Source organism: Gavia stellata, chromosome 7 (assembly GCF_030936135.1).
Source record: "Gavia stellata isolate bGavSte3 chromosome 7, bGavSte3.hap2, whole genome shotgun sequence".
Taxonomy (NCBI): domain Eukaryota; kingdom Metazoa; phylum Chordata; class Aves; order Gaviiformes; family Gaviidae; genus Gavia; species Gavia stellata.
In genome coordinates, this window is record NC_082600.1 from 23,748,807 (window position 1) to 23,773,980 (window position 25,174).

Below are 25,174 nucleotides of genomic sequence, written 5' to 3' on the forward strand. Positions count from 1 at the left end.
TTGGAATGCTATCAAAGGTCCATGAGAAATCAAGCTGAAGCATTCTTGACAGTACTGTGTTATGATGTTTAAGGTTACAGTTTTTTAAATTGCTGTGAAACCAGCTGCTGTGAAATTACTTTGGAGGGCTACTGTAAGTTCTGAGGCTGAAATAGAAAGAAAGTTTCCAGAGAACTTTCTCATTGTTAACATGACTGTTTCATCACAAAATTGATCATGTATGCAGTTGTCTTGGACCCAACACTTAGTGTTTTCATTGGAATGATATTGTACTCAACAAATCAAAGAGACTCCACAGTCTTTTTCAGGCTTGTTTTTTCTATCATGATCTGTGAAGCTGTCAGAGTAGTGGTCCTACTAGATACCTAGTACTGGACTTGAAATTGGTGCTACAAAAACATGATCATTTGACCTTAAACTTACTGTGTATCTTACAGGGGAGGAAATGCATACTACTTTGCATATGGAGTAGAGGGAACATTAAACTCCACTTTGTCTGTTAGCTAAATCATATGAGTTGTTGCATAGATGGATGATTTGGAGCTGGAACAAATGACTGTAGGTAGATGCATTTCTAAAAAATAGAGGCTAAAATAAAGGAACAAAACACTTCCCCAGAATCTTCAGGTTTATGAATAGAATCTGCTGCTTTGCCTCAAAGTGACTAAGAAATTTTTCTCTTTTAAGAGCATATCAATATCTTCTGAAAGCAGCTGACATGAATCATACCAAGGCAATGGAGAAAGTGTCTTATGCTTTATTGTTTGGGGATTACCTGAAGCAGAACATCCAGTCATCAAAAGAACTTTTTGAAAAACTAACAGAAGAAGGTTCTCCTAAAGGACAAATGGTACGTATGTCCTTAGAGTCTACAGAAGTTTTTATAGGTTTATAAATTGTTTTATAGATTGTATTTATTCTGAGGTGGTTTTATAGATTGCTTTTGCATCCAGAATAGAATGAGAACAGTAAGTAGTTGTCTAGTTAAAAAGGATAGCAGACAGAGTGCTGCTTTTTTAAACTGTTTGAAAACTTGATGTAAAACATTTGGTTCAGGCTCTGATTCAGGATCTGTATTTTATTAATGCTTGCCTAAGCATTTCCTAATCCTGACTACTCATTGCCTTTACCTTTTTAAATTTCACCAGTGCCTTGCTTTGGTTCAAAGATTGACCTCCAAATGCTTCTGCTCTACCTGCCTTCTGTATGCTGCTAGCATTACTGAGGGTGCAGTGACAAATGGCAGCTGCACCCTCAAGATAAACACACAGAAACAGGGTCTTCTCTTTGAGTTTAAAAAAACAGCATTAAACTACCAGTAATATAGTATGGTGGTGGTCTTTTAATGTAATTTCTTATCTGTTGTATGCCTGACTAGATTGGATGTAGAAGTCAAAAAACAGATAGATACAGGTGATTCCAGCCAACAAATCTTCTCTGAAACTCTGTGTTACTTTTTTTTCTTGTGGTTTGTTGTGGCTTTTCATCTGCAGTTTTATCTTTGAGATAGGTAGATATACGAACACAAGTTTATAATCTAGGAAGTTAAAAACTCCTAGTAATCTTGAAAGCTGTTTAGTGGAATGGGACTCACTTTGTCTATGTTCCTTTCAACATTATAGAATTGTTTATATGTAATTGTTCACATGTAATGTCATAAAAGGTGGGTGTTACCAATTTTAATGTCTGAATATCTGCATATGCTTGTTGTTTAGTTCTCTTTTGTTTTGGAAGTGTCAGCTTCTTTAGGACTTACCCAGTTTCTTTTAGCTCTTTGGCTAACAAGTCTCCTGCTGTTCCCTGTTTAATGTTGGAGTGTTGATTTACCATAGAAAGCAGGAACATGTTTTCTGTAAAAACTTTGTATCTCAATGGAGACCTTGACTTTTTTGGTCTAGAATTCAATACTGTCTGCATGAGGTGATTTTTTTTTTTTTTTTTTTTTGGTGTGCTTTCAGAATTGCCTAGAATAGTCTTAGAACACTGTGAAACATAGACACCTTCATATATATACTGTTATCTTCTGTGCTACTAGTTTCTCCTCTGAGCCACACAGCTGTAACAGGTGTTACAGATAGAACAGTAATTATGTAAATTTTAAGAATAAAAATAACTTGGAAAAAAGAAACCAGCCAAACAGCTCTGTGCATTCTAATGGCTTATATTTATAGTGATAAATGCAACTACTAACCCATGGCAGAACAGATGCAAAATAGTAAATTCATAAGATCTGTTAGACAGTAAATCAAACAGTAAGACTCTTCTAGAGAAGGTCATGGTTCGTGTATGTTTGCACTATGTATGAGACAAATAGGATACATGAATAACCTGACAGATATTGCTGATCTTCACTTGAGGGTCTTTAAGCTGGCATACTTGTACTGTTCAGGACCTTTGGATCTGCATTTGGTATTCAGGGAAGTAGTAGTTGTTTTCTTGCTTTCAATCCACTAGAGTGAATTTTGGTGAGATGTATTTGTGTTAGTGTCCTAGGCAACTGAATAATTTAGAAACTTCATACTTTAAAAGCAGCAGGGAAGAGCCTACATATAGGAGGTACCAAAGTGGAGATAGAGCTTGGCATATTATTTGAATTGTTGTTTGACTTCTTTATACTTATGTATTCCAGGAAAACTGATCCTGGATTTTTCGAAGGATGTGCTGACAAACTTTATTTATTTCTAGGCTCTTGGATTTCTATATGCATCTGGTCTAGGAGTCAATTCTAGTCAAGCTAAGGTAACTTAGAAATCTTCAGTGTGTACTCCTGTATTTTATCTTGGAGGCAGATGTTAAATAACCAATGATTTTGTTTTAAGGCCCTGGTGTATTACACTTTTGGAGCTTTAGGAGGAAATCTGATCGCCCATATGATCTTGGTAAGTAAGATAGTTAATAACTTTACACATGCAAGAACTTTTTTGCACTCTTAAATTTTTAATGTAAGACTTGCATTCATGTGAATACACTGTCCAAATATTAGATCATCGTGCATGCATTGGGTGGGCAATAGTATCTTCCCTGCTATTCCTTGTTAACTTAAGGAAAAGTCCGCTCATTTTAAGTTGTATACCACTGTGAATTTATATGGACCATGTTTACATCTCTTGACTTAAAGCAGAAGTGTCAGACTTTTAATAGGCTAATGAGAACTGTGAAAGCCGGAGATCTTTACAGAAGATGCTGTTTTAATCAGTATTGTGAGATTTAAGACAAATAAAGTGCAACATGTGTAAGTAAAAGGCTTTAGGTTTTCACCCATAAGTATCATTCTGCTTATTTGCTTTTTTCCTGAGTACTATCTGAAGTATACTGGCTATGCTTAACCTTTAATGGTATCAGTCACTTGCTTTTAATGCAGACACCATGTACTTGTGGCCTTTGTTTTGCCTATAGTCTCATCAAGTCTTGCTCAAGTAATGTGAAAAAAGTTTGTAACCTGGCAAACAGTATGTTGTCAAATAACCAATAATCCCATATTTCTATATTTTCCTTTCTAGGGTTACCGGTATTGGGCTGGGATAGGAGTCCTTCAAAGTTGTGAATCTGCTCTCACTCACTACCGACTTGTAGCTAATCACGGTAAAAACTTTTTATTAGGCTAACATTCTTGACCTTCTATGTATTTCTGTATCGTTCACCTAGAAGATACTAAAGTACTATCAACACTAATAGTATAAAAATAGAGAATTCCTGCTATTTAATAAGTTATCTGTTTGGTTCTGAATCATGATATGCTATTTTTATCTCTATTGAAATGTCAAAGTGTCAAAGTAATTCATTCTCTCTGAGTAACTTTTTGAAGCTCTGTAGAGATCTGTTTTTACTAAGTTGCAGTGTAATATTTGTATTGAACAAAACTGTCTGAAAATTCATGTTGTTTTTCAGTTGCTAGTGACATTTCCTTGACTGGTGGCACAGTGGTTCAGCGAATTCGCCTAGCAGATGAGGTAGAAAATCCGGGAATGGCAAGTGGGATGCTAGAAGAAGACTTGATTCAGTATTACCAGTTTTTAGCAGAGAAAGGAGATGTACAAGCACAGGTAAGATTAAGTTCACCTTTTGGCATGCAGAGGTTTTCAAGAATTACAGGAACAGCTTTATGAAATATGGGAAGACGTTGGAGTTTCAGTTTTTTCTTCCTCCTAAGTCAACCTGGTTGCTATTTCCTGTTTTTGTGATTAGTTTTTGTGAGAGGAGGGTTATATTTTAGTGTGTTTAAAGTAGGACAGAAAATTTGGACAGAAAATGCAAATTTTTGTGGAAAATAAGTCCATTACAACTTTAGTATCTTAGGAAAGAGGATCTTGGCTTTCATTAGGAACCAGCCAGACTAGTTTAAGGATAGCTTTAGATGTTGTGGAGGAAGCCTTGGTGAAAAGAACTGGCCCTGGCAGGGGACCTTAATTGCTTGCTGCTTCTGCTCTTACATGACTTCAACATGCTGCAGGCTGGACCTCTTCTACACACAGTGCAGGAGGGGATAACACTAATACAGGCAAATTCTCACAATTCAGCTTGGTCATATATGACTTAAGAATTGGTAGGCAGAATTCAAATGAACAATTATTATTTTGTATCTAGGACAGTCATGTCACTTTTATTTAGGATAAATTTCCACTTAGGCTAATGTGAAAAACAGGACTGTACTATAGTCATAGAAGCAAATCTGCGCCTTCAGACTTTGTGGCATCTTTAACTCTGATATGGTCTGCCTTTGTGCATGTAATTAGCTCACTGGTATCTGTATTACTAGAATAAGAAAGTCCCTAGGGAAAAGTGGCTTATTTGCAATGTAAAATTTATTTTTAGGTTGGCCTTGGACAGTTGCACTTGCACGGAGGAAGAGGAGTAGAGCAAAATCATCAGGTACCCTTTCTGTATATCTCTGATGCATATTACACTTGGCGGAGCGGGAGAAAGTATAGCTGAGACCACAGTGAAGCAAAAGTGTTTATGTACCACTGTAAAGTATTTAATGACTTCAATAGTCTTGTTCAATAAAACTTAATTGATTCAATAAAGCTTGATCTTTATGTGACTAGTACATGGAGCTGATTTTCTTACACAATTATTTCAAGGCTAATCATCTTAGAAATGAGGAAGTTAAAAACAAAGACCTGGTTTTTATCAAGTAGTACTTGAAACTGCCTGGGCTTTCATACGTGTAGTAGAATCTTCATGACGCACTGTGCACGCATTAGCGATGATAGTCTAGTTTATGCAGCTTGCAAGAATATTTTGCTTCTGTAGACAAAACAGTGCAACTTTCAATACTAAGGATATTAAGTGTGCATTGAAAATAGAACTTCTGATGATGTAAGCCAACCTAGCTAGTGCTTATAGAAGTTAAAATAACCTCTTCTTAAAGTATGTATTGAAAAAATGGAGAACTGAGGATGTGCAGTCCTGAGGATTATTTCAGACTCAGCTGCCAACCAGAAATTATTTAATAGTCATCACATTTAAAATACCTTAAAATGACTCCTCTGTAAGGGTTCAGAGGTGATCTCAAGTGGTCAGAATGAATAGAACCAAGCTCTGTGTAAAACTGGAGTAGGAACTGGCAGATCTCTCTTTTTCTAAACAGGGTTTGGAGGTACAATGAGGAAGTAAGATTTACCTACGTAGCTTGTGTGTAGTAGCAGTTGTTGTAGTATTTTTTTCCCTCTGGTTTTTGGAATATACTGTTGAGAGGGATTGCTGCTTAATGCTCCAATTATAAGTGGAGAACCCTGTTACATATATTAAATTAGGTGGGATTGAAAACTCTTATCCCCAGAAAAACCTGGTAGCTTGACAAACAGCCTACTTGCCTCTGCTCCATTTGCAAGAAAAGGTACTCAAATCATACTCATGGTGGCTAAAATACTTGTTTTCTTCCCTGCAGCGAGCATTTGAGTACTTCAATCAAGCAGCTAATGCTGGCAATTCACATGCCATGGCCTTTCTAGGAAAGGTAAGATATGAACACTCTCAAAACTAAGCATGGGTTTATGAAAGGCAGGTCCTGCCTGACGAACCTGATCTCCTTCTATGACAAAGTGACCCGCTTCGGTGATGGAAAGGCTGTGGATATAGTCTACCTAGACTTCACTGAAGCCTTTGACAGAGTTTCCCACAGCATTCTTCTGGAGAAACTGGCTGCTCACGGCTTGGATGGGCGCACTCTTCGCTGTGTAAAAAAACTGGCTGGATGGCTGAGCCCAAAGGGTTGTGGTGAATGGAGTTAAATCCAGTTGGTGGCCGGTCACAAGTAGTGTTCCCCAGGGCTCAGTATTGGGGCCAGTTTTGTTTAATATCACAGGAGTTGGAAGGGACCTCTGGAGATCATCTAGTCCAACCCCACCGCCAGAGCAGGTTCACCTAGAGCAGATTGCACAGGAATGCATCCAGGAGAGTTTTGAATGTCTCCAGAGAAGGAGACTCCACAACCTCTCTGGGCAGCTTGTTCCAGTGCTCTGCCACCCTCACAGTAAAGAATTTCCTCCTCATGTTCAGGTGGAACTTCCTATGACCAAGTCTGTGCCCATTACCTCTTGTGCTGCCACTGGGCACCACTGAAAAAAGACTGGCCCCGTCCTCCTGGCACCCACCCCTCAAGTGTTTGTAAGCATTAGTAAGATCCCCCCTCAGTCTTCTCTTCTCCAGACTAAAAAGACCCAAGTCCCTCAGCCTTTCCTCATAAGAAAGATGTTCCAGTCCCCTAATCATCTTTGTAGCCCTTTGCTGTACCCTCTCCAGCAGCTCCCTGTCCTTCCTGAACCGGGGAGCCCAGAGCTGGACACAGTACTCCAGATGCGGCCTCACCAGGGCAGAGTAGAGGGGGATGATAACCTCCCTTGACCTGCTAGCCACACTCTTCTTGATGCCCCCCAGGATGCCATTGGCCTTCTTGGCCACAAGGGCACATTGGTGGCTCATGGTCATCCTGTTGTCCCCCAGGACTCCCAGGTCCTTTTCCACAGAGCTGCTCTCCAGCAGGTCAGCCCCTAACCTGTACTGACGCATGGTGTTGTTCCGCCCCAGGTGCACTACCCTACACTTGCCTTTGTTGAATTTCATAAGGTTCCTCTTTGCCCAACTGATAATATCTTTATCAATGGTCTCCTTGAGGGCATTGAGTATACCCTCATAAGTTTGCAGATGACACCAAGTTGGGCAGGTGTGTTGATCAGCTTGAGGGTAGGAAGGCTCTGCAGAGGGATCTGGACAGGCTGGATTGATGGGCCAAGGCCAATTGGATGAGTTTCAACAAAGCCAAGTGCTGAGTACTACAATTGGGTCACAACAACCCCATGTAATGATACAGTCTTGGGGATGAGTGGCTGGAAAGCTGCCCTGCAGAAAAGGACCTGGGAGTGTTGGTCGATAGCCTTCTGAATATGAGCCAGCAGTGTGCCCAGGTGGCCAAGAAGGCCAATGGCATCCTGGCCTGTATTAGGAATAGTGTGGCCAGCAGGAGTAGGGAAGTGATCGTGCCCCTATTCTCGGCTCTGGTGAGGCCGCACCTCAAATCCTGTGTTCAGTTTTGGGCCCCTCACTACAAGGAGGACATTGAGGTGCTGGAGCGTGTCCAGAGAAGGGTGACAAAGCTGGTGAGGGTTCTGGAGCACAAGTCTTATGAGGAGCAGTTGAGAGAGCTGGGGTTGTTTAGCCTGGAGAAGAGGAGGCTCAGGGGAGCCCTTATCACTCTCTACAACTACCTGAAAGGGGGTTGCAGAGAGGTGGGTGTTGGCCTCTTCTCCCAAGTGACGAGTGATAGGACAAGAAGAAATGGCCACAAGTTGCATCAGGGGAAGTTTAGACTGGATATTAGGAAAAACTTCTTCACTGAAAGGGTTGTCAGACACTGGACCAGGCTGCCCAGGGAGGTGGTTGAGTCACCATCCCTGGAGGTATTTAGAAGACAGTGGATGACGTGCTTAGGGACATGGTTTAGTGGTAGACTTAGCAGCATTAGGTTTACGGTTGGACTTGATGATCTTAAAGGTCTTTTCCACCCTAAATGATTCTGCGATTCTATGAAATTGACTGCCTTTCAGTGAAAAATAGCAGATATTTCCTACCTTGTGATATCAGGCAGTCTTAAAACTTGAATGCTGGAGTCTAAGTACTTCTGTTTTGCTACTGTTTTGAATTGTCCTGCAAGATTTGAGTGTCGTAGTATATTACGTCTGGTCTAAACTTTCTACTTGCTCCTTCACTTTAGGAACTTTTTGTTTTTTCTAAATAGTGCTTTAAATAGATTATTTTTTTTTTTAAATTAAGTAGTTAAATACCTAAATGCCCTTTTTCTGTGGTGGCATTCAAAACTCAGAGTAGGCCACAGTGTGTGGGGGAAAAGCTACGCTTCTCAGAATTTTGCCAGTGGGAAATAAGTTCAGGAAGGAAAGGGGAACGACATCTGTATTCTTATTCTGTGTAGAGAACTGAGGCATCTGAGTCAGAGTTGCCAATAGGTCTGCATCTACTCTGAACCAAACCCTGAGTCTATCTGCAAGGTGGGCCACTGTACCAGTTTTCTCAAAATTAAGTCCTTTTTTAATCTAAAACATGATTGACAAGCTGCTATTGCTGATGTTAATGTGTTACTGCTTAGAAAGGAGTTCAGGTCACTTGCCTGAGATCTGGGTTGCAGGCTACCTTCACACTGTGAGGAGCTAAATTCTTGCTTCTCCATTTGAGTACCTTCTGAGGTTAGGCTGCAATAAGCAGCAGCTCTAGCTTATCTTTTTCAGGGTGTCATTGCAGTACAGGATGCAAAATTCATGTTCTTAGAGCATGAAAAAATAGCATAATGTGTTGGTCAAGGTACCTGACACGAGAAGTTGCAGGTTCTTGCTTGAGTGTTTTCTATCTAATAAATGCTGAAATGAACAGGGTTTAGTAACCAATTTTTGCTTTGTTTTCAAGAAGTATTTTAACTGCCAATATAGTTTGACTTCCACTGGTGTCACCAGATTTTTGCCTGATTGTGTTCTTCACTGCACACTGGTGGAACTCAAAAATTGAAGGGTATTTTCATGAAGACTTTTTGATTTTTATGGATAGTTCATTCTCCATTAGAAAGTTAAACCCTCTGAATCCGAATTTTACAGTGTAGACATGTGTTTTCTGCCTCTGGGCAAGTTCTTTAATGATTATTCAGTAATGCAATAGTCAGAATAGTCTAATAGTACAGTAGACTCCCTCTCATATGCAAAGTGAAGATGCTTCATGATTTTCATGCTAAACTAACTTCTTCAGCTATTCTTCAATGATGTCTTTTTCCTTCAGATGTACTCAGAAGGAAGTGATGTTGTACCTCAGAGCAATGAAACAGCTCTTCAGTATTTCAAGAAAGCCGCTGATATGGTATGATTACCTGTAAGCTAGAAATACAGCATATGCGCTAAAAAGTTAATTAGCTTGGAAATGCTGCACATGCTTCTTTTTGTGCACTTCCATGTGCGTACACCTACTCCCAACTTCTGTCCCAGATTAGCCCATAATTAAACCCTGCTTGTCTAAGATGTTGGAAACTGCCTCCAGTTCTGGTCATGGTGTTTCATGAAGCTGTGTTCAGCACAAGGAGTCTAACTCTTATGAATGCTGGCATCAGTATGAAATAACTGTCCACCTAAATAGCCTGCAATTTTGTTAATTCTTTTTCCTGTTAATAACCTGTGTAGTCACTGAATAAAAATTACCAAAGATGCTATTTTCTCCCTAAATAACTATTACTTACTAGGAGCAAAGTTACAAAGCAAATCTATCTTAAGCAGTATTTGTTTAAGTGATGTTAAAGACATACCAAATTTGAAAGATGTAGCTGTAGATTTTGCCTTTCTTTGCAGAAGTGTTCTCCTGTGTTTTCAGGGTAATCCAGTTGGACAGAGTGGATTAGGAATGGCTTACCTCTACGGAAGAGGTGTTCCAGTGGTAAGCTTTTGACAGTCATCTTCCTAATCGTAGGTGATTGTGTAACTTCTTGTTGTCAACAAACTTTTTCTGTGGAGTGAAGTACTGTAGAAGACTTAATTGTGAAGATTTCTGTTAACACTGAAAATGCCATGAGGAAATCTGTAATATAAAAAAAATTTCACTAAGTTTGAAAATGTTGCTGAAGCTGTTAGAAATGCATAGCAGTGTGAATTTTTAGTAGGAGTTTTGAACTTGGCTCTCATTTTCTTGTGAAATAAAAATCCTAACTGTCCCCATTTTGTGTAACTTGTGAGATGGAGGAACACTCTGAAACTTTTAGTTAGTTCATTTGCCTTGTTGCTTTTTCCACAAGAAGGTTTCTTGTCAAATGTTTATATTTAGCTGTGCAAACAGATATTCAAAAGTTGAATTAGCCCAAAGTTGAGGAAATAACTTAAATAATTGTTCTAGAAACAGAACAGGGCATCTGTTCTGTTAAGCATAACTATTCATAGCAATGCTGTATATGGATGCCAGCTTTGAGATAGCTACAGACTTAAGACATGGTAATATCATTGTAGGCCATTTTATTTTTTGTTTCCAAATTTTGGCCGGGTGAATATTTTAGCACTAAAACATCTCGCTGTAATTTTTCTGTAATATAGATCTGTCCATGCACTTAAACATGCGTGCACGCGTATTTTCTTTCTTTACTTAAATTGTGGTGTATTGCAAGGCTCTAATGACTGGACCAAATCTTCCTGCAGAACTATGAGCTAGCACTGAAGTATTTCCAGAAGGCTGCAGAACAGGGATGGGTTGATGGACAACTTCAACTAGGTTCCATGTATTACAGTAAGTGGCATCAAAATGATGATTTGCCGAGTGTAAGCATCTGCCCTTTCAGTAACTGTTCACTAGGTGGCATTAGAAGTGTAGATATACTGCATGTAGAGAGGTATTACTGCATTGAATTTATATGTTGTTCTGCTTTTTTCTAACACTTCCACAACACTTTTCTTTAATGATTTTGAAGAGTAAGTACATATTGCATTTCATACAACTTTGGTTTTCAGGAGGAATGAATAGTAATGATTTTATTCTTTCTTTTAGATGGCATTGGAGTCAAGAGAGACTATAAACAAGCTTTGAAATATTTTAACTTGGCCTCCCAGGGTGGCCACATCCTGGCTTTTTATAATCTGGCTCAGATGCATGCTACTGGCACTGGAGTGATGCGATCCTGTCATACTGCTGTTGAGGTAAGGTCATCCATTTATAAAGATCAAATAATACTGACTTACAAAAGGTTGGATATAACCACGTCAGCTTGTATAGGAAATTTGTCTTAGCTAAAACCAAAGCAAATATCAGTATTTTGGAAGTACTGAATTCTTCATTTAGACATGGGTTTAAGTGTAACAAAAAAGCTGATACTAAGAATAATTCTGAGGAAGCATCTGAATCTTGCCATGTATTTGCTTAGTGACCTGTATCTTAAAGTAAGCCTGTCTTAAGCAGTGAGTTCGTCTATCAAGTTTTTCCTTTGAAATGTAAATATTTTGAACAGGCATTTGAATGTTAAAGGTTTACCTCTTGCAAAACCAAAATCTCTGAAGTTCCTGACAACCAGTCTTCTCCCCCCTTTTGTTTTTTTCTTCCCCAGTTGTTTAAGAACGTATGTGAGCGGGGGCGTTGGTCTGAAAGGCTGATGACTGCCTACAACAGCTATAAAGATGGTGATTCAAATTCTGCTGTGGTTCAATATCTTCTTCTGGCAGAACAAGGTTACGAAGTTGCACAAAGCAATGCTGCTTTCATACTTGATCAGAGTAAGGACCTGAATTTGTACTGAAATTTTTTTTAGAGTTGGCCTGCAGTAGCCCATTTAGTAGAAAGCTAGAATGCTCTAGGATATAATTGTATAGCTCTTGTTCAGTTAGAACTTCAGTGAGATTCTTGTCCTCTTTCCTGCTCTTCACACTGGAAAGCAGTCAGTTTTAATTTTCACCTCTGAGGATAGCCTTATGGCCTAAAAGTTAGAATACACTTAAATTCTGACTTACAGGATTTAAAAAATGGGATAGGGAGAGAATGCTTTAGAAACTTGCACAGTGCTGAAAATCTTCTTCCCTGGACTTTCTAAACACAGCCTTAACATTTTATTTTTAAGTTTATAAAGTAAGAATTGCATTAGTTTTACCTTTGGCCTTTACTATGCATACAAGCTTCAGTTTCCTTTATTCTTTATCTTGTAATGTCTTTTCTCAGCACTTCCCCCCCCCCCCGCCCCGCCCCGCCCCGCCCCGCCCCCCAGGGTTTTATTGTAACTTTACTCGTACTACTCTTGAAGCAGGGATGAAAAGCTGGGCAGTTGGTTCGGTTAGATTTGAAAAAACTTGTCCCAGGTCTCTTATTGCAACTAGGTGGCTAGAAATTTGATTTCTTAGCATTTGAGGTCATTGGGAAACAATGGAAGTACAAGTGACAAATCTTTCTTGAAACTACAAAATCCAGTATTTTAAACTTTCTGGATCTCAAATCCAGAAATCTAGGTGTCTCATTACCAGCTTTAGGGCTTTGTATCTTAATACAAAAATCAGCTGTTTGGGTGATAGGGTAATCTAACATCTTAATTTCCAGTTAATGTTTTTTAAAGGTGCCTTAGTGGCTCTTCTATGTAAGCTACAGCTATGACGGTCTTGGCTGGGAGTGCAGTCTTGCAAGAAATAGCATCTTTCCCTGGGTTAAAATTCTGCTTGTCGACTGGAGATGAATTTAAAATTATTTTATACGCTTTATACAGAAAATCTGCATGTCAGCTGTGAGATAGTATAGCTGAAACCATACTTACAGTAAAGTGAAAAAAGTTATAAATCTGTCTGGATTCTAATACTTCAGCAACCCTCAGTTTATGACATGGACAAGTAAAATAACTTCTGTTCTGAAGTAGCTGTAGCATTGCTGTGTAAAATACGCAGTTTCTGGCTTGTTAAGGAGTTTAAGCCTTTGTTTTACTTGACTAGTCTTGGTTTTTAGATGGTCAAACTAAAATAGATTGTAATTTAGCCTTGTATTTGAGTGCACCTTTATCAGAGCCCGAATTGTGTGCTCTTAAGACTTGCATCTTCTGGCGTTCCTCAAGTATGCTTCAGAATCTCCTAGAACAGGAATGAGAGAGACACTTGGTAAGCAATATTTCAGGATTAAATGATACAGGTTGTTCCTCGCTCTTACGTGGGCAGATATATGGAAAGACCATATAAATGAAATGGGTTTTTGTAAGTTTCAGATGGGTTGAATCTTGTTTGTGCTATAGCACAGACTACTTCAAGTTTTTAATTCACTTCAGCAGACTGAATATAAGCATTTTTGTGGTCTTGTGTGCATATACCATGTTCCTATTTAACTGAATTACATTTTTTCTCTAGAAGAAGCTAGCATAGTAGGAGAAAATGAAACCTATCCTCGAGCTTTGCTTCACTGGAATAGAGCAGCTTCTCAAGGTATGTCCGTACCTCACAATTCCAATTAGTTTATTTTTAGTAGAGCCATTAATGTTTGATTTCATGTTTTCTATAAAACAGGGAAGGAGGGAAAGCTTACCTCCGTCTGTTCAACATTAGTTATATTCCACATAGGGTAGTTGCTGTTCTTTGTTCCACTGTTAGCTATAATGTCATTGCAATATACTTGCAGTTCTGAGCCATTCTGAGATCCTGAAGGTTAACAGGACTAGAACACAAATGTACAGTGTGTTTCTTTTGCCATTCCATATGGAATTACAGTGCAGTGTTAAACAGCATTAAGAATGTTTACACTGACTTTTCTAAAAATAAATCCACTTGGAAAAATAGATACAAAGTACCCTTTAGGATTTTGGTACTTGCCATCATTTATAAGAAATGCAATTTACTAATCAAAGCAAGCAAAGCTTAGTGATGAAGAATGCAGTCTTGATGTCCAACCAACCCAAGTTTAAACTCTGGCGCTTGTGATCCTATCCTAAAATAAGCAAAACTAAACTTAGTCATTAAATATCTCAGTGTGAGGTATCTAACTTTCATACGGGTGCATCTGTATAATGTCTGTCTATGAGCTTTTTACTTAAGAGCAAGTGTATCATGCAAATGGAGCCTAAGAGTTTTGTCTTCAGACCTACTTTGCTTTTAGTAGAAAGTTGGAAATTGAGAGGAAGGAATGGTTAAGTATTCAATTACCAAATGATCATGAGAGACTTTATTTTTCAAGTTTTCAGTGTTTCTGTTTTAAAAACAAATCTGAAGTCCTTAATGACCATATAAAAAATGAAACGTTTTTCTGTAATAAGTGACTATGAGCAACATGATACAGCTTTTCAACTGATGCCACTAAATAGCAATAAAAATGTTGGTAGGTTTACTGGGAAAAGGACTTTCCTGAAAATAGAAATCGGTTGCGTTTTGGTTAGCTAAACCCAATTAAAAACAAAACAAAAAGCTGTTTATGTGAGAGAGGGAAAAAGGGAGACAGTTCATGCAAACTGTGGAAAGTAATACTAAAGCCCTTATTGCATCTTCATATGAAACTAAAAGGCTTTCTTTGCCTAGCTGTTTTATCTTTTTTGTTGTTGTTTCTTGATTTACAGGGTATACTGTTGCAAGAATTAAACTTGGAGATTACCATTTTTATGGGTTTGGTACTGATGTTGATTATGAAACTGCGTTTATTCACTATCGACTGGCATCAGAGCAACAGCACAGTGCCCAAGCAATGTTTAATCTGGGCTACATGCATGAGAAGGGATTGGGCATTAAGCAGGTGAGTTAGCTGTAGGCTGATAGTTGGCTTCATTACGGTGCATTTACTAATAGCAGATGAAGTCCATAACCACTACTGGGCTTTGGGCACTATATAACTACTTAGTAGGAATTAGTATATGTCTCAATACATTCTTCAATAGCAAATGGATAAGTATATCCACTTCACACTTACCTATGTGAAGAAATGAGGCATAGGGAAAAAACTATTTGCCCAAAATTGTGAAGGTTGGCAAAAAGAATGCCATATGCTTGAGTAATGTTTTCAAGACTTGAAAGTGTAATGAAATAAATGCAAATCAGTTCCAGGTTCAGAGTATTTTAGCACAAGATTGTTCTCATTCTTTGAAATGCTGGTTAATTCGTTTTCTTTATCATGACATTTTGAAAACAAGCTCCGTGCATCTTCGGTAACAAACCATAAGCGCCAACAACAATCTGATTATTAGCTACGGTTTTTCAAATTAGGCTAGGCCACCATTTGCTTTACAAACTGCATTGCATAAAAGAAGGCAATATATCTGGTTCTCTTAGGAAGCCTACAGTGTCTGGCTGTCAGTGAGTTAACTAAAATTGATGGAATCCAGAGCAACATGTTCTTGTATGTGTTAAAATAATGTAATTAATAATTGCATGCTAATTTTGATCAGCCTACCTTACCTTAATATGGTTAATTCACGAAATTTAATGTATGGATTTAGTAATATTTTCTGGGTTACCTGAAACTGTAAGAAATGGTTTCATTTTCCTTATTTCCAGTGAGCTTCAACATTTGGGTTTTGTTGAGGTATGCACCTTTTAATTATTATGTTGGTCTATTATAAGACCAATTTTTGCTAAATTCTTGGCAAAAGGTCAGAACAGTGAAGGACAAGTCTTAGGTCAATATTTTTACTTTGATACCAGCAAGCAATCAACATTTGAAAACTGATTACTGACCTAGCTGCAGAAGTGACAATACAGTACACAAACAGCATTATTTCTAAAGCTTATCTTCAAATTTTATTTTAGGACTGTTTTCTCTTTCTAACTGAGTCCTCAAAACTAGTTAACTTCTGCAAATGAGCCTGCAGCTAAAAGCAACTGTTCTGAAGTTGAGAGGTTTTCTTTTTTTTTTTTTTAAAAAAAAAAAAAAAAATCCTTTCAGACATGGACTTTTTTATATTTCTTTTGCTTCTGCCTTGAAAACAACCCAATTTAGAGCAAGTAATAAAAACTTTGAAAATGTTATTACATCACGTTCTCAAATTCTTAGCAGTTATGCTGAAAAATGAGTCCTGATGCTATCATTTGTAGCAGAGATGGCTACACATAGATAGCGGAAATGAGTACACAGGGGCTCACGATGAGTATATGCAGCCTTGCTTTATGCAGATGAATAGTATTTTCCTCTCGTACAGATCCATTATGAAAGGAAGAATTGAACTGCAAGGGCAATGGAGATAGTTAATATAGATATGGGAAAGAAGCACTGAGAATGTCTAAGCAAGGGAATTCTGTATATAAAACCAGTCTTAGGAATTCTGGATGTGTAATGTCCTTTGCTTGCTGTGTCCTAAAACTTTACAACTGTAAGATGAGAGGATGGAGATTTAGGACTGACTAGATAAGACTAAGATGGCATGGGGCTAGGATATTCTGAAAATGGCTAAGACTGAGTTTTGAATGAAGCAAAAAAAATATTTTGGCTTTCCTTTTCCAGACTGGAAACTGCTGAATTTTGAGCACCTCTGAAAATGACTGATAGTTAAAATCATGCTTCCTGACATAGCAGGTGATGTCTGCTGCTAAAGTCTGTTCTTCCACTGAAGGCCTGTGGAAGACACATACAAAGATTTTAGGACTATAGTATCTAACAAATTGGGGATTTAGTCTGTTGAAGAAAGGGGTGTGTACTCTTACTCTCTCCCCACCTATGTCCACCTCATTAAGATTGCAAGCACTCTAAAGTTAGGGAGAATGATCCAATAAGGTGGCCTGCACAATTTCAATTCAGGTCACTGTTCATTCTAGATAATCCTGAATAAATACAGTATTTCTTACTGGATTTTTTTCCCAAACAGCTTTTGCTTTATTCCCTCTTTACTTAATGAATAGTCTTTCTTACATGCAGCATTCTATGCTATACTTCCTGTATAAAGATGATTTTCAGACTCATGCCAGGTCAATGCCAAATATTAAGCCCCTTGTAGAAATCTCACACATGTACACTGTTACACATTTTTCGTAGATTTAATGTTGTGCAATTCCTGAGCCTGCGTATCAGAATGAAGACACTTCCTATGTACTGCTCAATATAAGAACACATTAATTTTCTTGAATTAATTTTCTCATGGTCTTCCCTTAAGATTTGGCATGATATTTCAGTGCTGTTTGTGTGTTTAAAGCTCATACTCCTACAGTTCTTACTTGCCTGTCAGGTAAGAGTGAAGAATGTATAAGCAGAATGAAGTGCTTGCTAATTAGAAATTAAAATAATCCATGATTTAGGATCTGCTTCTACACTGATACTAACATGGTACAAAGGAGGTGAGGAAACTCTTTTAAATGGTTATACAAAAGACAGCTTTTCCAGGCTCAAGGAGTATTCAGAGTTGTTCTATTGAATTAAAATACTAAAATGTGAGTTAGTACATCTCATTAACATAATGTGTTGATTTTCATACTGTTATTTCCACATGTGTTATGGAACTAAGCTTTGCTGTATCAGTGAGCAGAAAATCTTTATGGTATTTCACAATCAGGATAAAATTATAAAATGAACATGTGGAATGAAGGCCTGGAGATTTCTCTTATTTTAAGTGTCCAACTTGGAACACTTCCAGAGGTAAGTCTTACACAGGCCTGTCCTTCACATCACTGAGTGAATATAGGTAGTTTGTATCCAAGTATCCTAACACCGCACAGTATGTATCTGAAGCGGAGCCAAAAAAACCAAACAAACAAACAAGGAAAGTTAAACTATTCAGGTACATGTATCCTCTGTTCTTCTTGCTACAGTCGCCTTCTTGTTCCAACTACCACAGAAGAGAACACTAATTTAAGCCATTCCTAAAGTTGCTGGATGTTTGTGCTCATGCTTTTGCCAGGCTGCCCTCACTAATGCAAGTTATGTCCATTTTGGATAAGGAGTAGAATCTAATTTGGGAGTATGTGCAGAAATGGTTAGAAGCTGCACTATGCAGCAGGCATACTGTAGCATAACTGGGAGGAGTTGCTGCTGTGTACTCCTCTGACTGGTTTTCCTTAGTCTTTCATGTTTTGTGTGGTGTTGGAGATGTTAGAGTGTACTAGTTACCTAAATATGTGCCTTAGTTTACAGTGCATGGGTTGAATATGTTAATACTAATCTCTTTGTGAGCTTTAATTCTAGCATCAGTTATGATAGCTTCATCCTCAGATCGAAGCTTCCTTTTACTTGTCTTTTCAAAGGTGAATCCCTCAGAGGAAAAAAAGGGAAGTTTTACTGAATGGTTTTCATTTAGCTTGACCAAAAACCTTGCATTCAAATGATAGTACCCAATAGCCTATAGAAAAAGCTCTACATTTTATGGTTAATTTTTCAAGTTCTTCAAGTTCTTCAAAACTGAGCTTTGTATTTTCTTAACTTTAGGATATTCATCTTGCAAAACGATTCTATGACATGGCAGCTGAAGCAAGCCCAGATGCTCAGGTTCCAGTCTTCCTAGCACTTTGCAAGCTTGGAGTGATTTATTCCTTGCAGTATGTACGAGAAATCAATGTAAGTAACGCAGAATTAAAAGGAAAAACAACAAATGTGGTTTTCCATTTTTAAAAGAAGCTTGAGTTGTAATCTTACTTAAGTATAATTCTTACTTGAGCCTTCTGAAAACTTATTATAGATGTGTTTTGTGATGTTGCGTATTGAAGTTACTGAAGCTGTGATTCCTATTTATTTGTGCAATTGTGTAAAACTGAAATGTGCACAGCCAGAGCTCTTATGTGCTGTTCTTCCCTTGAAGAGAATTTCCCTAGCCTGTTTGACTGTTCTTATCCATGACCATCTGCTATCAAAGTTAATCAGATGATTACAATGACATATTTCTTTCCCGAACAGCAATTATGTTTCTGTAGCCCTTATTCTCATGCTATTTTATATTCAGCTGTAACAATCCCACTTGAGTTGTGTTTGATTTCTAGGGGGAAAAGTTATTATTTGTATTAGATAATTTAGCTATTGTGCAGAGTTTCTGCTGATTGATGGCACTGAAAAAAATATTTGCCTGGAATTTAGGTGAATTCTTTCCATATAGCGTCTGAACTATTTCTCAGTGTTCTGACATCTTACTGCTTTTTGGATTACTTAATAAATTTAAATGGTATTGAAGTTATTACCACTTAGCAAATGCAAGTTCAGGCAATCCAGTTAAGTTTGACAAAATTTAATAGTCTTGAGACTGGGGAGTTTCAGGAGTGGACAGTCAAAATACACTAAAAATCAATTGAAGAAATACCCATGTAGCACTCACAGAAGCTAGTATGCAGAAGACGGATATTCCAAATTGTAAGTCTGCTGATGCAGACTGAAATTGACAATGACTCTATAGTACCACCAGATACAGTAGTGAAGTGTAAAGTGTGTGTTGGCTAATCCTTATGCGAATGGAGGTCTGATAAAAAGACAGTTCAATCAAAACTGAAAGTAAGTCACTTTAATTTCTCTGTACCTTATCTGCACAAATCTCAGCATTGTACCACGTAAGTATCCTGAGGCTTAATGTTCTGTCATTCATGGTAGTCTGCTGATGGCTTCCAATTTGGCTGGACTGATCAGTTCACTGCCTCTGTGTATGAGGTACTTGCTCCTTTTTCTTTAAGACAACTAGTATGATCACATACCTTGTTCTGCTTTGAATTGTGTACTTTAATGCTCTGCATATGAAAGCCACAAAGCTACATATTGAGAACCTTTATCTCTAGAACAGAAAATAGACTAGCTCATCCTATATAGTATGGCTTTTAGTCTTACTGGCATTCAGTTCCTGGAAATTAAGAATGTCACTGATGTGATACTATTTTTTCAGAAAGGACAAGAGCTATCGAAGTTTTAAAACTGGTATTTGTACATGAAAAATATTACAAGTCAAATTGAAAATCAAAGTAATGTCCCATTCTTGCTCTTTGACATGATGATGTGGACTTCTTCTTTCTTAGATAAGGGAGGTATTCTCACATATTGATATGGACCAGCTGCTGGGGCCTGAGTGGGACCTTTACCTTATGACCATCATCGCCTTGCTTCTGGGAACAATTATAGCTTACAGACAAAGGCAACATCAGGCAATTCCCAGACCAGCAGGACTGCGGCCAGCTGTGCCTCAACAAGAACCACCACCAGAGCATCAACCACCGCAATAGCAACAAGAGCCTCAATGGAAGAACTGGATTTTTCCAAAAGGAACAATTTTCATTGTGATTTAGGACTTTGGATCAATGGTCCCTCCCCCAAAAGAGGCGCAAAGAAGTTTAAAAAAAAAAAAGTCTGAAAGCTGCTTAGAATGATGCCTTTTTTCAGGGATAAGAAAATTCTTTTGAAACTGATTTGAATGTTATTTCAGTGCCAATGGAATAACACTATGGCTTTTTTCACGGAAACACAAGAGTGCTACTACAAAAATGTTGCCTGCTGTATCTAGTTCCTCTTTGTTTTGAGTCCTTTTCATCTCCTAGAGAGAGCAGAAGACTAGCATTGGAAGGTTTTTTCCTGCTTGATAGCAGTTGCCCTATATAAAAGTAATAATATTAATTTTATGGCCAATTTAAGTCCCAAGAAGCTGAACTATATTCAAACTCTAAAAAGACTAGAGCTGTAGGAACTTATATTCTGATCTGCATCCCAGTATTTCTACAATCCTTATTTTGTTATTGCTTAGTATTTCTTACACTTTAGTCTTTTATGCTGTCTTGGATGGTTTAACATGGATTATTTATAAACTCTGTAAAGCTAAGCCAGCAAACATGCCACTCTCCATTTGTGCTTTTTTGTTTTGAGTATTTTCTTCCATTCCCCTTAGACTAGACAGTTCTCAGCAGACAGTATGTAGCCCAGGAGGCGGATTGGGACAGCTTGGGTCTGTAAAGCTCATCAGTTGAGAACTATCCACACACTGCCCAGATCTTGCATCCTTCGAAAACATTTTTGGAACCTGTGTACTTTGCAATACTTCATGACATAAAAACAAATCAGTAGTGTTCCTAAATTATTTAAACTTGCTCTTACAAAGAGGCCGAGTCTAGCTTGCAGAAAGCACCAGTATTATTGTGGATGCTGAAAAAAGGACAGAGCCAGAAATCTCAGTGAGTTAGCGTAAATATTATTTTTTTTAGAGGTGGAAGTTCTGTATTTAATTTTCAACAATCCTGTAAGTGATCTGCACTGCAGGAAGGAAATGTATGTGGTATCTCATGCATACATCTGTTTAATACGTCTACAAAAAAGGGCCCCAAAGATTCATACTCTCACAAAAGGGCATGGGCTTATGCCAATGATGCTACTCCAAAGTTTGGCTGACTGATAAAAATCGTATGTTAGATAACAGCAGTGCTCTGGCTGTCGCCAACCTCTCTTGCACCTGGCATACATGAGAAAATCAAAATAACATCTCTGGCTGTGCCATCTTGAGGATCCCTTGTAACAAGAAAATCCAAAGAGAAAGAAGACTAATGGTTTATGGCTTCTTGATACCACCAGGTCAGTGCAAAGGCGTTTTAATGAGTGTAAAGACTATGTATGACCTGTGGACTAATGTTTTTACACTGCAAGAGGAGTCTTCACTTAGTAACAATTTTCATTGAACTATAATTTCAGGGTTTGGGGGTGGGAAGCAGTGGGGGAGTAGCTTAGAGGCAAGAAATACGGAAGTTTCTGTTCCATTTTACCAATGGCAGTTAAATATTTGTTTCTGTGCTGACATTAAACCTTCTGAATATATTGTCTTAAAGCTGAATGAAGTACAATTGTGGAGGCTTTAGCTGCTTTCTGACAGAAGCTGTTGTGTTTAAAGGGTTAAGGACTTCCTTTCGTGCAAATATTTTTCCAGTCAATTGGCAACAACATATCAATACACTTTATTTAAAATTGAGATTTTTGGTATGGTTTCATACTTACTACATTTGTAAGGAGTCTGTTGCACAATAGATCTGTAGTTTGGGAAAGAAGATAAGCAATCCACTCTTTTGTAAACAGAAATGTCATGGGTGACTAGTATTAAAACATAAGGTTGAACTTGTCAGTACTTCAAAATGCTTATACTGGTTATGTGAAGATAAATCTTTCCTTTTAGTTTGGAGGGTTGCAGCATGTGATAGAGGAATGTCTTCTTCAGTCTTAATCATCATTAGCAGATGGAACAGTATTGAACTTAATGTAGTGTCTAAAATGTACAGCACTCCCCAGCTGCATTTCTAAGATATCTGTGACTTCTGAACACTCCCTCTGAAGTATTTTTGCCTCTGTCACTTAATATCTCTTTTTAGCTTGGCATGAATAAATGAAAGATTATATGGAAGACGTTTTTCAGTTAAATACCATTGGTTCGTTGGTATTGGTCTCTTAGGATGTTTAACAATTTTATTACTGCATTATTAAAATATTTTGCTTGTGTGATCTACTAGAACTAAATTCTAAAAGCTCTATCCTATTTGCATGAGAATCTCTCATTATTGCTGCTATGTGACAGTCTTACAGCTGACCTTCACTGAACCTGATGCATTTTTACACCCAAGAAATCAGTAGAAGAAAACAATTGAAGATCAGCAAGTTACTTAACTTTAAAGAACTGCTTTTTGAAGAAGCAATGAGGAAGTCTTTCTCCTGCTTTTTTCCCTTCCACCAAATTAACTACCGCTAACTTTTTCAGATGACATTCATTTGAATGAAGTGGGAGTAGTAAAATGGTACTTCCCACAAGTAATGACAAGTTAACTCAGGGATTAAAGAAATGAGTAAGTTTTCTAAATCAGTTGTCTACAACATGACTTAAGTTTTTGTGACAATCCCTTGCTACTCTGTTCTGAAACTTGCATTTGAGGGAGGTCTAATTAACTCTTACTAGCAATGTTTCTTGTGCACGCAGTTTATCAAGCAGCTTTTATCATAAGGGAGCTGGGTTGCTCAGTTTCCTGCAGTGAAGTACTATTCCCTTTTGGTAGCACACAGATTGTCTTACAGTTTCTATGCAGGAGTATTTTGGAAGGGAAACTTGATTTAAGAGAAGCCTTTCTGGGTATGTTCAGCATGCTTTGAATGGAAAAATTTTATTCTTTGTCTGTAGTAACGTCCAGAGCCTGCCCATTTGACCTTCGCGGACACATGCTCTTCTCTCCTTGCATGGAGAATGGAACTACAGAGTAGTAACTGTTGTCGGTGGGAGTCTTATATGTAGGAAAACTGTGGAAAGATATGGGGAAAAACATTGTTCTCCATCTCAAATTATTAATCAAACACACTAGCTGTTCTCGCTGGTTGAAAGAAACGCTGAACTGTTGAGAAAACAGGATTCTAGTTCATCACTCTGGTGAAACTTGTCACAGAGCTGTCTGTTGAAATAATTTTCCTTGCTTTATATTGTACATTATGCAACAATGTAATAGAAGTTAAGGCCTTTGATACAAACATCCCAATGAGACTCTTACAAGACAGTTTTACTCACTTTTTAGTCATCTTCCATTAAGTCAGCTGCTCTTATTAAAGTAAAAAAAAAAAGCTATGAAATGTTATTCTTTTTGGAGAAGAACATTAAAACATGGATTGTAAAAGGACTTTTAAGACTATGCATTATCTAGTTTCCACCTATTATATGCTAGTTTTGGCCTATAAAAGGGGATCACACTCACTTTTGCAAGTTGCTTCCTTTTTAGATAGGCAACAATGAACTGAAATTATATTTTTGTTTCAGAGAATATTAAACTAAAGATTCAGTTTGATTTGAACTACTGCAAATGCATATGGCAAATAGGGACTATTGGGGGGAACCCTATGTTTTTATCAGCTGCAGTTCTTTAAAGGGTCTTGTAGGAGTTTTGTAAATTTATTTTGTATTTAAAATCAGTATAAAGGCTGGTCAAATGTAATATAATTGTGTAAACAAGTTCTGTTAATAGAAAGATGTACAGATTCATTTTGTACTGTATCTTTAATCTTGTGAAATAAAGATACCACCTGTGTGGTTACCCTCAGTGTTCACAGTGGTTATGATAACAGAGGATGTCAGTTGTTAGTCGTATGCACTGATCTATGCCACTGCTAAATGCATCCCTTCCTAGAAGGATACTCAGACTTCTTTCACTTCTATTCCTCTTAAAAAAAATAAAAAAACAAAAATATCTGTTAATTTAGGAGGGGCATAGGAAGGGGAATAGAGAATTATGCATTATATCTTCAGCTGTGCTAGAAACTTGCTCTCTGTGTGTGTATGTGTGTGATGCTTTCTTCGGTGTATACAGCATCTGTACTGTGTGTGGCAGACACAGAACTACTGTGTGATTTCAGAATAGTGACCAGTAACTTTAGGATTACTATTGCATTTTCAATACTAATACAGGGATAATACAGTGACTAGAAACAGATACTGGGGGAGGGATTACTTCAAGTTGACAAGTTTGCTTGCTTGTTCAGGCCTTTTTTGACCCACTCATCCCTTCGGGCTCCATGTCTTGAGACTCTTGAGTCCTCCCTCGTGAATGTATTATGTTGGTTTGCTTTCCAATGTGCTTATTCATTTGGAATAAAACAATTAGGGAGAAGGAAAGTAAGGAGAATGAGGGAGCAATGATAATGGCTGTGGAAGGCAACAATAGGTGTGTCGAGCATCAGCCCAAGTTACGTAATTTTCTGAAGTATTTGGAGGCTTCCAATGTTGCCTGCTGCTGCCAACAGCACTTGTTGCAGGTAGGAGACAGAACTGCTGGTACTAAAACCAGCTTGAGTCTGACTGATGTAGCTCAAGCTTAGTGAGGTTATCCTTCACCTTCCAAAAAAGCCTGTGGCTTGAGATGTGATTGCTAATGTGCTCAAGTGAGATGGGATCAGAAGTGTAGATACCTTATTTTACTTGTAGCCTGTAGTCAATAGGGAGTTGTTTTCTGTGGTGCAAATAGAGTACCAGGAATATAAATGATTGAGGGTTTGGGGGGTGGGGGTGGTGTTTTGGTTTTTTGTTTGTGTTTGGGTGGGTGTTTTGTTGTGGTTTTTTTTTCGTAAAGAAAGAGCCACTGAATAATGTTCATCGAAAACTAGTATATTTTTGGTTTCCTGACTTGGTTGGTTTTGTCTTTATGTTCCTTTATTCTCATCAGTCTAAGATGAAAACACTTCATTTAAAATTAAAATATTAATAGAAAGTATAGTTTGTAAACCTGCAACACCTGTTTCATTAGAATGTGTTATTTGGTATAATGCCAAAATGTTCTTCCTCATCTCTAAATGATCATGAGCTTAATGGCATTTC

At 37.9% G+C, this 25,174-nt stretch overlaps 1 protein-coding gene across 2 annotated transcripts in view; it reads left to right on the plus strand.

The window, feature by feature from the left end:
* The window catches only part of SEL1L (SEL1L adaptor subunit of SYVN1 ubiquitin ligase), a 37,425-nt gene extending 13,534 nt beyond the window's left edge, over positions 1-23,891 (plus strand). Inside the window, exons 6-21 of one of the 2 annotated variants that reach the window (XM_059819607.1) lie at positions 688-850; positions 2,686-2,739; positions 2,820-2,879; positions 3,501-3,582; positions 3,889-4,043; positions 4,813-4,869; positions 5,891-5,959; positions 9,280-9,357; positions 9,862-9,924; positions 10,674-10,761; positions 11,020-11,168; positions 11,573-11,738; positions 13,338-13,412; positions 14,534-14,706; positions 18,319-18,447; positions 19,881-23,891. In XM_059819607.1, coding sequence (XP_059675590.1) covers positions 688-850; positions 2,686-2,739; positions 2,820-2,879; positions 3,501-3,582; positions 3,889-4,043; positions 4,813-4,869; positions 5,891-5,959; positions 9,280-9,357; positions 9,862-9,924; positions 10,674-10,761; positions 11,020-11,168; positions 11,573-11,738; positions 13,338-13,412; positions 14,534-14,706; positions 18,319-18,447; positions 19,881-20,084 — 1,765 coding nt within the window. In that variant the 3' untranslated portion in view covers positions 20,085-23,891. The remainder of the gene's footprint in view (positions 1-687; positions 851-2,685; positions 2,740-2,819; positions 2,880-3,500; positions 3,583-3,888; positions 4,044-4,812; positions 4,870-5,890; positions 5,960-9,279; positions 9,358-9,861; positions 9,925-10,673; positions 10,762-11,019; positions 11,169-11,572; positions 11,739-13,337; positions 13,413-14,533; positions 14,707-18,318; positions 18,448-19,880) is intronic. The other variant, XM_059819608.1, reaches the window with a different exon arrangement.
* The last annotated feature ends 1,283 nt before the right edge of the window (positions 23,892-25,174 follow it).